This window comes from Uranotaenia lowii, chromosome 1 (assembly GCF_029784155.1).
Source record: "Uranotaenia lowii strain MFRU-FL chromosome 1, ASM2978415v1, whole genome shotgun sequence".
NCBI classification, from domain to species: domain Eukaryota; kingdom Metazoa; phylum Arthropoda; class Insecta; order Diptera; family Culicidae; genus Uranotaenia; species Uranotaenia lowii.
This window is the reverse complement of record NC_073691.1, coordinates 177,080,196-177,091,917: the sequence shown is the minus strand read 5'-3', so window position 1 is coordinate 177,091,917 and position 11,722 is coordinate 177,080,196. Positions and strand designations below refer to the sequence as shown.

The window sequence follows — 11,722 nt, the reverse complement described above, 5'->3', positions numbered from 1 at the left end:
TTTTTAAATTTGGTGTTCTATCAGCTGATAAATCATTTTGTTTATTTTTAAGATTGAATAGTATGACAATTTCCAGTTTTGCGCAACTTTTTGAGGATATCAATCAATTATGTCAAAACCTCCAGCAATCAACTGCGGCCTTACTAATCGGATGGATTCAAATTACATGGAACAGGAGGGTCGCACTATTGGAAAGGATTATTGAGGTACTTTTTCATTTATTTTTTAAATTGATAAATAAATATTAGATTTTTTTTTGTTAAACACTGATTACTGCGCTTGATAGCTGTCATAAAATTTAGAAATCATGAAAATTTAGACTGATAGAAAATAGGAATAAAGTTTCGGGTCAAATTTCTAAACCATAATCAATTGGCAGCTTACTGATTTATGCGGGTAGTTTATGATTAGTAAATAAATAAGCGTGGATAAGAATTGAAAATCAAATTTAGTAAAAGGAATCGGAACGTTTGAAATATAATGAATTTCTAAATTTTAAAAAGTTTTAATTAAAAAAAAATGGAATTAGAATAAAGTAAAAATTTTACGAAATAGAAATTTGTATTCCGACTATTTACCAGTTTCAAGCCTCTATAACGGTTTAATTTTTTTATTCCAGGTTCACGGCAGCGATCCAGAACTTTCTTTTATTTCTTTTTGTTTGACCTCATTGACGAACTATGCTTATGCAATCAATATACAGGATCGATATTTTTCATGGTTTCTGGATGCTGAGGGATTTGATACAACCAAGTAAAAATTCGGAGATTGTTGATGTATGAAATAATACAATAACGTAATAACAATCAACGGCTTATTTAATAAATAAATTATAACACGACTCGTCTATTTTTTTTTAATTAAATCGTATAACTTTTTTAAGAAGATACACTGTATATATATTTTAATAATTGTATCTAAAAGACACGATATGTTGTATCGTTATTTTTTTATGAGAAAACCATTAAGTGAAGATTCAACGTATGATACAACTCGCTCGGAGTGAGTAGAAAAAAGCAAAAAAAATGAATGGTTACTCTACTTAACGACCCGTTCCCTGTATCGTAAAGTGCGTCCAAACGATTCCATTTCATGAAAAAATGATAAGCCTTATCTTACATTAATAATCCAAAACTATAGAAGTAATCTTTTGGGAGTCTTGGGAAGAAGATAATGGGAATAGTCAGTGTATAATACTGATTTATGCGGGCAGTTCATTTCGCGTTCGCGTGCACTTTGTCATCGGCCTTTGGTTGCGTTGATCGTTTTTCTTGATGAGGAGGGTGAAACTCGTCTTGCGTTTAATTTCAGTGTATAAAACCCGAAGTTTGACAATAAAACACGATGTGATTGTTTTTAAACATCAAAAAGTTCACATTTTTGTGCGAAACATTCATCCGTATAAGATAATTTTCAAAAAATCGGTGGAAAATCTCCGTTAAATGGAACTATTTTCCTTCCTTTGGATCGTATAATGTCTGAAGGAGCCGGCCCTGGCGAAAATAAGGCTGCTGTAAAGAGCTCGAACAGCAAAAAGCGCCAACAACAGCAGCAAAGCCAGAACAACAATCGAAGCCATCCTGCAGCGGAGGTAAACAAGAAACATTCAGAGCAGGCAGCTCCTGCTACGGGCAACGGCATCTCCGAAACGGGAACCGGAAGCGGACGCAAGTTTAGCGATCGACACTTGCTGAAAAAGCGACCCTTGCCCAAATATTTTACTAGGGAGAACGATATCTACGTTACACATAAGTCGGATTTTACGGTACGAGTATTTTCTTTTTCTAATCCATTCCATATGAAAATTATCAATATTTTTATTAAAGACATTTTACCATTCTTATGGCATTCGTGGCTGTAGAAGAAATTTTTATTTTTCAATTTTTGTTACAGTTTCAATTCAAGAAGTGTTTGGAACTTTTGAATTCCGATATCGGGGAGGTGTTTCTCCATTGTACGGGTCGTGCCATCAATCGGGGTATTAATCTAGCGCTCAAAGTAAAAGCGGAATACCCGGATGCGATTGAATTCGAAGTTAACACTTCTACAATAACAGTAACCGGTAAGGCTAAAAGCGTTTCTAGCTCGATATTAGTTATTAGAGTAGGATTTATTCTTCCTTTTTCCAGACGATCTCCATCCGCTAAAAGACGACGACGACTTTGGGGAACAGAAGCGAATGAATTCTTGTCTCCACGTTCGACTGTATCGTACCGTTAAGCAGACGAAATCGATAATTACAGTCGGTACCCCCGGTAGCAAGTCCATCACCCCCGGTACGGTCTCTTCCTAGGTGAGAGGAGACCGAAACACACATATTCCAAAATTCTCGTGCTACCGACAAATCGGCCCGCATCGATGACGGAAACGATCATCGAGCGGGAAGGCCCTTACAATGAAGTGTCTAGCAGTAGTAGTCCGATTCGGGCTGCCAATAAGTTGGCTAACAGCAGACGCAAAATGTCCGAGGAGGTAGAAATTAAGACCTACTTCAAACTGGTAGATGTGGTAAAATGGATCGGAATAACGCAGTTTGAAATGTTGGTCAATCTGTTGGCTTTTCTGGTGTTCAGCATCATACTGACGATCAAGGCAAGTTCTGGTGCCCTCTCCAGTGGACCGATCACAACCGGCGAGTGGCTGGTAACTTTTTCGCCGCTGTTCTGCGGAGACTTTTGCAATGCCTACTTCTGTGTCATCGTTGGCATCCGGATGTATCTGGGGAACAAACACCGACAGGCGATCCATCGGCTGTCGTGGAGTGTTCACTTTCTGCTGCTGACGGCCGGCTTCAAATATCTGATCTGCATGAAGCTTTCCGGACAGAGTGGTTTGGAATATAGTGAGGTGTTTTCGCCGATTTTTGTACTGCTACAGTTGATCGCGGTGAAGGCTTGCCAATTCAAGCAACAATCTTAGGTGGGTACATTCAATAACTGTCTTGGTTAATATCTTGTAGATTATTAAATTATCTTCAGAAAGGTTGAAGCAACGAAACACTGGTGGAGCCGTGTTTGATATCGATATGTTTAAGCTGGTTCAATAAAACATTGTATCATACAATTAACAGATTTCATCTAGTAGAGAAATTATCCAGTTATTTTTAAAAATGCTTTTCTAGGCGTTATAAGCGTTTTTTTAGCTATGTGGGATGAAGTTCATTATAATTTAAAAAAAATGCGTTAACTGTATTTCTTTTTAAAATTTGGGATCATTTTTTTCACACGTTTTCTGGCATTCCTTTGCATTTTTTGCGATTTCGGTTGTAATTTTTTTTATTCGTTTTCTGCCTTTTTTTGTTGTCTGGAACGCCCTATACTGCCATTATTATAAAAATTCGATCAAAAACAATTCTCACGCCTACAGAATACTCTCAAAAATAATTTTGTAAGAGCCATTTCGGAGAAGAAGTCGGACTAACACCGTTGTTCGACAATTTTATATACCTAATAGAAAGATTCATCCTATTGGATAATTCATCCTAGAAACAGAAAAATAAAAAAAAAAGTTGCCGTAGGTGAGAATCGAACTTTTTCAGCATTCGGATTCATATTTAAAATTAATTACTTAATTTATCGGCCTTATCGATGAAAAGTGATGTCATTTTAGGTAAGAACATCTGAAGTTTATGAATTTTTTATAGATGGATAGAAAGTGATAAGATCTTAAAATGTTCTTACTAAAATGACATCACTTTTCACCGATGAGGCCGATTAATTAAGTAATTAATTTTAAATATGAATCCGAATGCTGAAAAAGTTCGATTCTCACCTACGGCAACTTTTTTTTTTATTTTTCTGTTTCTAGGATGAATTATCCAATAGGATGAATCTTTCTATTAGGTATATAAAATTGTCGAACAACGGTGTTAGTCCGACTTCTTCTCCGAAATGGCTCTTACAAAATTATTTTTGAGAGTATTCTGTAGGCGTGAGAATTGTTTTTGATCGAATTTTTATAATAATGGCAGTATAGGGCGTTCCAGACAACAAAAAAAGGCAGAAAACGAATAAAAAAAATTACAACCGAAATCGTAACAAACATGAATTACGGTCATTAACCTTTTCTTAAAATTAAAACTAAACTAACTAAACTAAAAAAAAAGGAAATTTAGGAATTAATAATAGAACTGTTATTTCTTGTCCACATATTGAGGACGAAATACATGCTAATATCACGTTTTTTCACTTGCCGCTAGACAGTGTGCTACACTAAGAAGCAAAGCTGAAATTTTAAGAATATATTAATGAATCTTTATTCTACAAAATCAAACACAACACTTTCAGTAACTAAAAAAATGCTGATGTTGAAGAATTGGGGCCAGTAGATTCTGAGATATAAAATGTCGAATTTTGTTGTTTCCGGCTTAGATTTTTTCGCGATCCTTAATTTGTTAAGATTCTTTAACAAGATAATAAGCTCTATGTAGTTTAAAAGTTTAAGACTTTATGAAGAAAAAGTTGGCTTTACATGCAACATTTTAGTTTTTGATTTTGGCCTTGAACTACAGATTTGCTGAACAAGTATTATAAAATCAGTCAATATCCGTTTTTTTTTTAAACAATTCATCACTTTGAAATTGGAGATTGTAAGGGTATTATATCCTTTTTAGAGTGTCCATTTCCCGGCCATTTTTAAGTTCCCGAAAATCGGGAACACTCTAATCCTTACACTACACCCACAAATCAGACTCTGCTCCAATAATGAACATCCTTGGAGATGGAATTATCGGCATAAGATTCTATGCCGGACTGGCATTAACAAGCTTTCTCATCGCTGGCATTGTCCTCCCAGCGCAACCGCATTGCATACGTCTGAAAGAAACCAAATAAAATTTATCCCATATCCTATCATAAGACAAAGCAGGATGGAAACAATCAGCCAAAAAGGATATTGTCGAATGATGTACCGCGCTGTGTGTGTGTATATGTAAACCGGCATTATCATTATTTTTTTATTTATAGCTAGTTTGTTAAAGGCCTTTTACTTCAACAAAGTTTAAATCTGCCAAGGTTATTCGTTTCACTAGATTAGTGGGGAAGGGGGCCGTTATTGTCGCGGCGACTCAACTGTTAGAAATATTTAAGTAAGAGTAAGGAAGGGGTTTAAAGGGAGTTATCCTTCGATATCTGGTTTCCATAAGAGTTCTGTGGTGGCCTCCTGTAGCTGAAGTTTCGAAAGCTACGAAAACCAGCACTAGAAAAAAATCTTTGTATCCAACCGGGCGGCCATAGAAAACCGACCGGCAATAGAAAACAGTTTCTAGTTTCCCATTTTCACCCCATTCCCCTCCTATTCTCATTCCTTTCTCATGAAAGACTAAAAATGATCAATGTGACAATAAACTTTCGTTTGCTAACTGACTCAGATGGTGCACTGGGTAAGATATCGGACTGGCAAGCCGAGATGAGATGTTGCAGTGAGTTTGATGCTCACAATATTTTTAAATTCGCCGTATTTCATGCTTCGAATCAGAATTTTGTACATGCGTCTTAAAAATCCATATTACATGCACGCAGAAATAGCAAAATTGTTGAATGTGACGAAATCTATCGTCACCAAAGTAGGTAAAAAAAGTGTTCGTGGAACGTATTTCGACAACTAGGAAGCCGGAATCTGGGGAAAATCGAAATCTGGGACCCGCAGTGACGAAAAGAAGAGTGGCTAGCACTTTCAAGCGAAACTCCAATTTCTCCTCTACACCTTATAAATAAGAAGGTAGAGACAGCTTGTCGCAATGAAAAGCAAAACCTTACGAAAAAAACAAGATCTCGGAAGCTGTGTACAACATTGTTGACAAAATTTGATTGCGTGTTAATGGACGACGAAACCCACGTCAAAGCAGACTTCAGACAGATACGGGACAAGAGTTTTTTTGCAGCAACCGAATGGGGAAAGGTGGCAGACATTTTCAAGCATATGAAACTATCAGAGTTTGCCAAGAAATATCTCGTTTGGGAAGCTATCTGTACCTGAGGCTTGTAAAGAGACATCAACCAGGAAATTTACGTAAAAAGTGTCTTCAAAAGCGTTTCTTGCCTTTCCTGAAGATTTTGAGGATTTGGCATCCTGCCATTATGCCCGTATTGAATTCAGGCCTTCAACTTCTAAAGGAATTCAAGCTACAATGGACTTCCGACTTCGTCGAACTGCAAGATAGGCCCAAATGGGGGTGTTTCGAAAATATCTAAATTTCTCCATAATTTGTCCCCCGCTGAATACAAACGATCGAATCAATCGAAATCTATCCTATAGCCTAGCTGGCGAATCAATTTCACTTTTTTTTAGTTACCGTCTATCCCCGACTACCACACCGCATATTTGCATGACCCCAACCAACCCAACGCATCAGGTCGGCAGCTTTTCCTCGACTTAATTATTCAATCCGGATCAGCAAAAGCCGTTCAGTTTAGCATTGATGATGATACGTTAACGTAGGCATCTATTATGAAAATTTTGTCAACGATTCCGTTGGTATGCGCCTTTAGGATTCATAGATAGACAGTGAAACTTGCCGGAGTAAAAAAAAAACAAACTATTTGGCAAACTCGCTGTCAACGAATGGAATGGGTTGTTTTTCTTTCTTCCATATCTTGCGTCTCCGGGTTTACTGATCGTGAAAACTTGCGTGATTTGTAATTTGGATTGTCTCTTGCCCGGCTCACGTGCACGTGTCATTCAACTGTGGAATGTTCCCTTATTAGTTTGCAGTTGGCGTGCTTAAAATGGTTCACTTAACTATGAACGTTCAATCCTGTAGGTCGTTTATATTATTTTTTTAATATGCGTATCCAATTATTCAATCGATTTCCTCAAATCTGCAGAACTGCCATACCTAATGACGGGATCCATTAACACTCGAGACAAAATATACACAAATCCCAAATATAGCGTATAAATCCCATCCATTCAGTCGGCGGCTCATCAGGGTCTCGGATTCGCAGCCGAGCACAATGGCCGATAATAAATAATTTGCATGTAATTTGGTTCACTGGTTTTGGTTGTTTTTCCCTCTTTTTTCCTCTATTCAAAGCTAAGAAATTGATTTCGAATCTGGTTCAATCGAGCACCACTTTGATCCGCATTTTTTCGCTACGTTTTCGGTTCAGCTCCTCCAGCTACTTAACCCTAGCAGCAAGAGGCCGGGCAGGCGCCACGCGGAAGATCGACCAATAGCGGGGGGGCGAGTTTTGATATTATTTCTTCGAGTTTATGTAAAAAGGAGGCCCACAGCTTCCACTGCCAGATCAATCACCCAGTATAGTATACTACGTCGAGGCACGGAAAAGTGTACGTTATTGGAGCATTACATCATGCCGAGTTTGGGGGTTTTGTGGATCACCTCCGAATTCGGGCGTACGCATGACCCTCGCAGCTCGAGGTTCAAATTTGCGTTATGCTTTGCATTTTTAACATAAGTGCTTTTTAAGTTGAATCTGCTTACGTGCAAATTCGTAATGCCATTGAACTAATGCAAACCGGTGACGTTCAAAAATCATCGAGACGGTTTGATTTCCGAATAAAATTCAAATCTTTCTGCTCTGCGACTTCCTAATTGTTCTTTGCTACCGCTGTGTAAAAATTCTGAGAGTTCTCATTATTGGAAATTTCTTGAATACGACAATTTTTATTGTATATTAGCTGACCCGGTGCGCTTTGCAACACTATCTAAAAATCAATGAAATGTGAAAACATTTAATTTTAAATTGTTTTCAAATATATTTGCAATGAGAGCTGTAACATGAAAATTGAGTAGCAATAAATGCAAAGAAGATCAAATTTTCTGAAATGATTTATTTTTTTAAAAGAATTTCAATCATAGATTTTAATCTAAAATTAAGAACAGGTTTTTTGCCTGCCTGCCTGCAATATGGGGAGCGTCCAAGAAGCGCCATAGAAAAATGTTTCGTAACCAAAAAACTACACATGTCACATATTAACGCAAAACAATGTAATTTTTAAAATATTGAAAGGGTCCATTTTTCAACTAAATGTATCAACGAGATCAGACAGATCGCAGACTAAAAATTTTGATTGTTAGTTAATTCCAAAATTTAAATTTTTTAACCAAAGTCAGTTCTTAAACACAATTAAGCTCTATAGTAAAATGTAGTAAAATTTTCGCTTTTTTGGTAGATTTGGTAAAAGAAAAAAAGGACTTGGTTTTATTTTACAAAAGCTATATACAGGATTTTATTGTAAAATTGATAAATATTTGCTGATAAAGAAACATGCAAACTTCTCGTTAAAAAAATGGCAGGGAATTCAATTTTTTATATATTGGTTAACATTTATCACATCAAAAGGTATTGCAGTTTTTTCATGAGCCAAATTTCAAACTAATAGGTTAAATTTGGATCGAGTTTGCAAAAATCTGATTTGAACTGCCCCATTTAAATCTATGTATTCCTTTTACTTTTGAAAATTTGATTTATTTTCATTGATAGTTAAAATCGTTGAGTTAACTAAAGATTTTGAAAAAAATAGCTTATTTGATTTCAGCATAGAATAGTTTTTTTTTTGAGAAATCGAAGGCGTTCTTAAATAATCTTATTCTAAACACGTTCAAATCAAATAAGCTAAGTTCATCAGATTTGAGAGCAAATTCAATTATATAAAACATCGATGAAAGTAAATTTCCTATTTCATTACTGATGGATTCACATAGAAATTTAGAGTACTATTTCAAATATTTTAGGATGTATTTTCAAAAGTTTATATCTAGTACGTAAATGCAAAAGTACTTTAAAATTAATAAAACAAGACAATAAAATTCAATTTTATCCGAGGTGCAGCTAATTTTGACTAATTTTAAGGGCGCTGATTCCAAATATTCATTTAGTTTTTTCTATCAGTTCTTGTTTTCGAGATATTTTTGAAAATAGGTAAAAATTTTTGAAACAAATCCGTTCACTTGAGAACATTATGAGTATTTTGAAAATAAAGATTTAACTCAACTTTACCAAAGACCACGAGTAAGGCTATGATCATTTAGAATTCAGGCAGTTACAAACGTGTGTATTTTAAAAACTATTCATTTGATCGAACAACTTTATATGGAGGAAATGAAGGTGCTAATATGATATTTAATTTAAAAATATAAAAAAATAATTTACCGTTGATTTCAAAACATACTCTTACTTTATCATAAAATCTCTTTTTTATCTTTGCACACTTTTTTCAGTCATATAATGATCTATTATTTTTACCACAGAAGCAAAACCTTTGCAAAATCTTGATATTTTACACAAATTCACCTGGAATAACCAATCGGAATTTGGATGGAACCTTTCATGAGGCATCTCGAAGAATTCGACCTCTTGATTTCGGTTTTAACATGAATTTCATGGTCCATCAGAACCATCATCCATCAGAACCTGGTCCAATGGTGTCTCATGGGGCTGTTCACTAATTACGTAAGCCAGAGTTGCAAGATTTCAGATAATCATTTGAAATCGATACTCACCGTGATGAGTATCAATTAAGCAACACAATGAATTTCGTTGTGATGCTCAAAGCTTTCGATGCAAAACGAAATTCACTGAGCATCACATCTAGAAAAAAAAATCAGAAATCCAGAATCCCTAAGAGAAATCTTCAGCTATATTCCACACTTTTCCCCCTACTATTTTTTGACAACAGTTAAATTTGTAACGAATCTATGAAATATTTGAATGTATCATATAATAAGATTAGCTTTTCACACTAGCGACACGTCAAGTTGAACGACTCCAAACGCATTGATATAAAAAAAAAGCGCTTTAATGATTGGAGTTCATTGAAACTTTTTAATAATGAAAGTGTTAAAGCTCGTGGTATCTATGTTTTAAAAAGTGTCTATGTACACAACACACTACCTTATAAATGTTGAGAACAACACTTTAATTTTATAATATTATTTGCAAATACGGCGCTTTGGTACTAAACAATTTATAACATAATTTCATAGTCAAGACGACTTAAATAAAAAAAAATATAAAATTCAGTCGTTGACGTTTTGTTGGTTTTCAAAATTAAAACAACATAATATGGGATTAAAAGCAACATTTCTAATCGATTTTCTGGCTTATTGAAATCAGTAAAATATGCTTAGTTAGCTAAGCATAGAATACATTAATAGAAAAATCGATTAATAAAGATCATGTATTCTAACAAATATGCATCTATACATTCAGAGTTAAAACCTACTTTTTTATATCAACTAAATGAAAAAATAGAAGCCGTGATGTCAGTGATAAGCTGTCCTTTGTTTCAACTTTTATTTAAATCTCTTTTCAAACGATCTTTTTTTTAAACGTCCTTGGTCCTTGACATCCCTTCTCTGTTCCAAACTACTGGTGAAATATTCTGCCGAATTTTTGACAGTAATAGTCACTTAGAGACTGTTAAAGGATCGGGAACAACCGTAGAGAAAACCAATTTTCGAAACCAATCTTAACATTCCCGATTTCACAAAAACCACTTCAAAATGTTGTACTAGGTTCTGAATGATCAATTAACAGTCTAAACTAGCCATTTAAATAAAATTAAACAGTGTTTTTTTCCAATGGTTTCACGAATTTCTTTTAAAGAGCATTTTTAAACGTACTCAAAAATCGTTAAAAAAAATCCAGCGTTGACAATTAAAGAACAAATAATCTCTGATGCATGTGTCTAAAAGCTCATAAGATAATAATCAAAAAATTAGAAGTAAGGTCGCTTAACAAAAGAAGCGATTTTACAATTACGCCAAATGGTAGTACATGAATATTTGATCAATCTTAATATTCAATGGCACATTATTATTTCTGTCATATTCATTTTTCTATTTAGAATTCTATAAATCTTCTGGAAACGCTCTTAAAAGAATAAGTGAATTTATCGGACATTAGATAGGCTGGTATGAATCATATCCTACTTTTTGGTGCAACGATCATGTTTTATACTTCAGAAATTTCCCACAGGGAATTTCAAACATCACGCGAGTCGAGATAATATTTGAAAAAGATCTGTGAGCCGGTGCAAATAAAACCGGCTTTCCTTCTCTTGAAAAAGAAAATCGTTAAAATGCATAAAAAATCATTAAAATGTCTTTTTTAAATTGAAAAAAAAAAGGTTAACCGTTAGGATAGAAGCTACAAACCGCCGCTTTAATTTGAAAGGGAAAATTTTGATATTTCTTCATGACTTTTTATTTGGTTCATAAATGCTTTTCATTTGTGGTCGATTCCAGCCGGTTGCATAAGATGGGATGCCATGCGTTTTAATTGGAATGGTTTTTCGTTTGGTAACAATCTTTTTAATTTTTATATTTGAAAATTCAATTTGTTTGGAAGATTAAGAAACTATTTTCTTCATTTATATTAAAACTCTACATAGCTACCTATAAATTTCAACTTCGTTTTTAAGGTTGCCGCTACAAGTAAAAGCAAAGCATAGCTCGAATGCTATAAATTAAATCATAAAACTTTTTTCTGCAAAATTGACAAAAAAAACTTTCGGTAATTCAAAGATACTAAATTAGTAAAAATAGGCCCGGTGGATCCTTATAACTTTAATTCTGAATTTTAGTGTTTCCCAGCTTAGTTGTCTTTGCGGTACTTTTTGTGTTAATATTTATATTAATCAAATATTTAGCAATTCAGATTTTGCTATATTTTTTTTATAGTTTCTTGTAATGTCCAGAAGATTTGAGATGTTTTTTCTGACAAGCACATTAAGCCATTGGGGGTTTTTGAAGAAT

General features: G+C 34.6%; 2 protein-coding genes across 3 annotated transcripts; both read left to right on the top strand.

Annotated features, from left to right (window-relative positions):
* Nucleotides 1–1,345: 1,345 nt before the first annotated feature.
* LOC129739154 (ribonuclease P protein subunit p20) lies at nt 1,346–2,293 on the top strand. Its single transcript, XM_055730560.1, has 3 exons — nt 1,346–1,765; nt 1,894–2,062; nt 2,130–2,293. Exons 1-3 carry the CDS (start codon nt 1,475–1,477, stop codon nt 2,291–2,293), a joined length of 624 nt encoding a protein of 207 aa, XP_055586535.1. The 5' UTR covers nt 1,346–1,474.
* Nucleotides 2,294–2,358: 65 nt separating this feature from the next.
* Nucleotides 2,359–3,063, top strand: LOC129739155 (transmembrane protein 203). 2 transcript variants are annotated; one of them, XM_055730562.1, is made up of 2 exons: nt 2,359–2,919; nt 2,983–3,063. In XM_055730562.1, the coding sequence occupies exon 1, from the start codon at nt 2,359–2,361 to the stop codon at nt 2,917–2,919; it is 561 nt and encodes a 186-aa protein (XP_055586537.1). In that variant the 3' UTR covers nt 2,983–3,063. The 2 variants fall into 2 exon arrangements, with proteins under 2 accessions (XP_055586537.1, XP_055586536.1); XM_055730561.1 differs by having other exon boundaries at nt 2,979–3,063.
* Nucleotides 3,064–11,722: the final 8,659 nt, after the last annotated feature.

Bases quoted from the DNA above. Each gene is read 5' to 3' on its own strand.
- LOC129739154 (XM_055730560.1), top strand. From the start codon at position 1,475: ATGTCTGAAGGAGCCGGCCCTGGCGAAAATAAGGCTGCTGTAAAGAGC. The intron at 1,766-1,893 runs GTACGAGTATTT...TTTTTGTTACAG, and splicing joins CACATAAGTCGGATTTTACG to TTTCAATTCAAGAAGTGTTT. The intron at 2,063-2,129 runs GTAAGGCTAAAA...TCCTTTTTCCAG, and splicing joins TTCTACAATAACAGTAACCG to ACGATCTCCATCCGCTAAAA.
- LOC129739155 (XM_055730562.1), top strand. From the start codon at position 2,359: ATGACGGAAACGATCATCGAGCGGGAAGGCCCTTACAATGAAGTGTCT.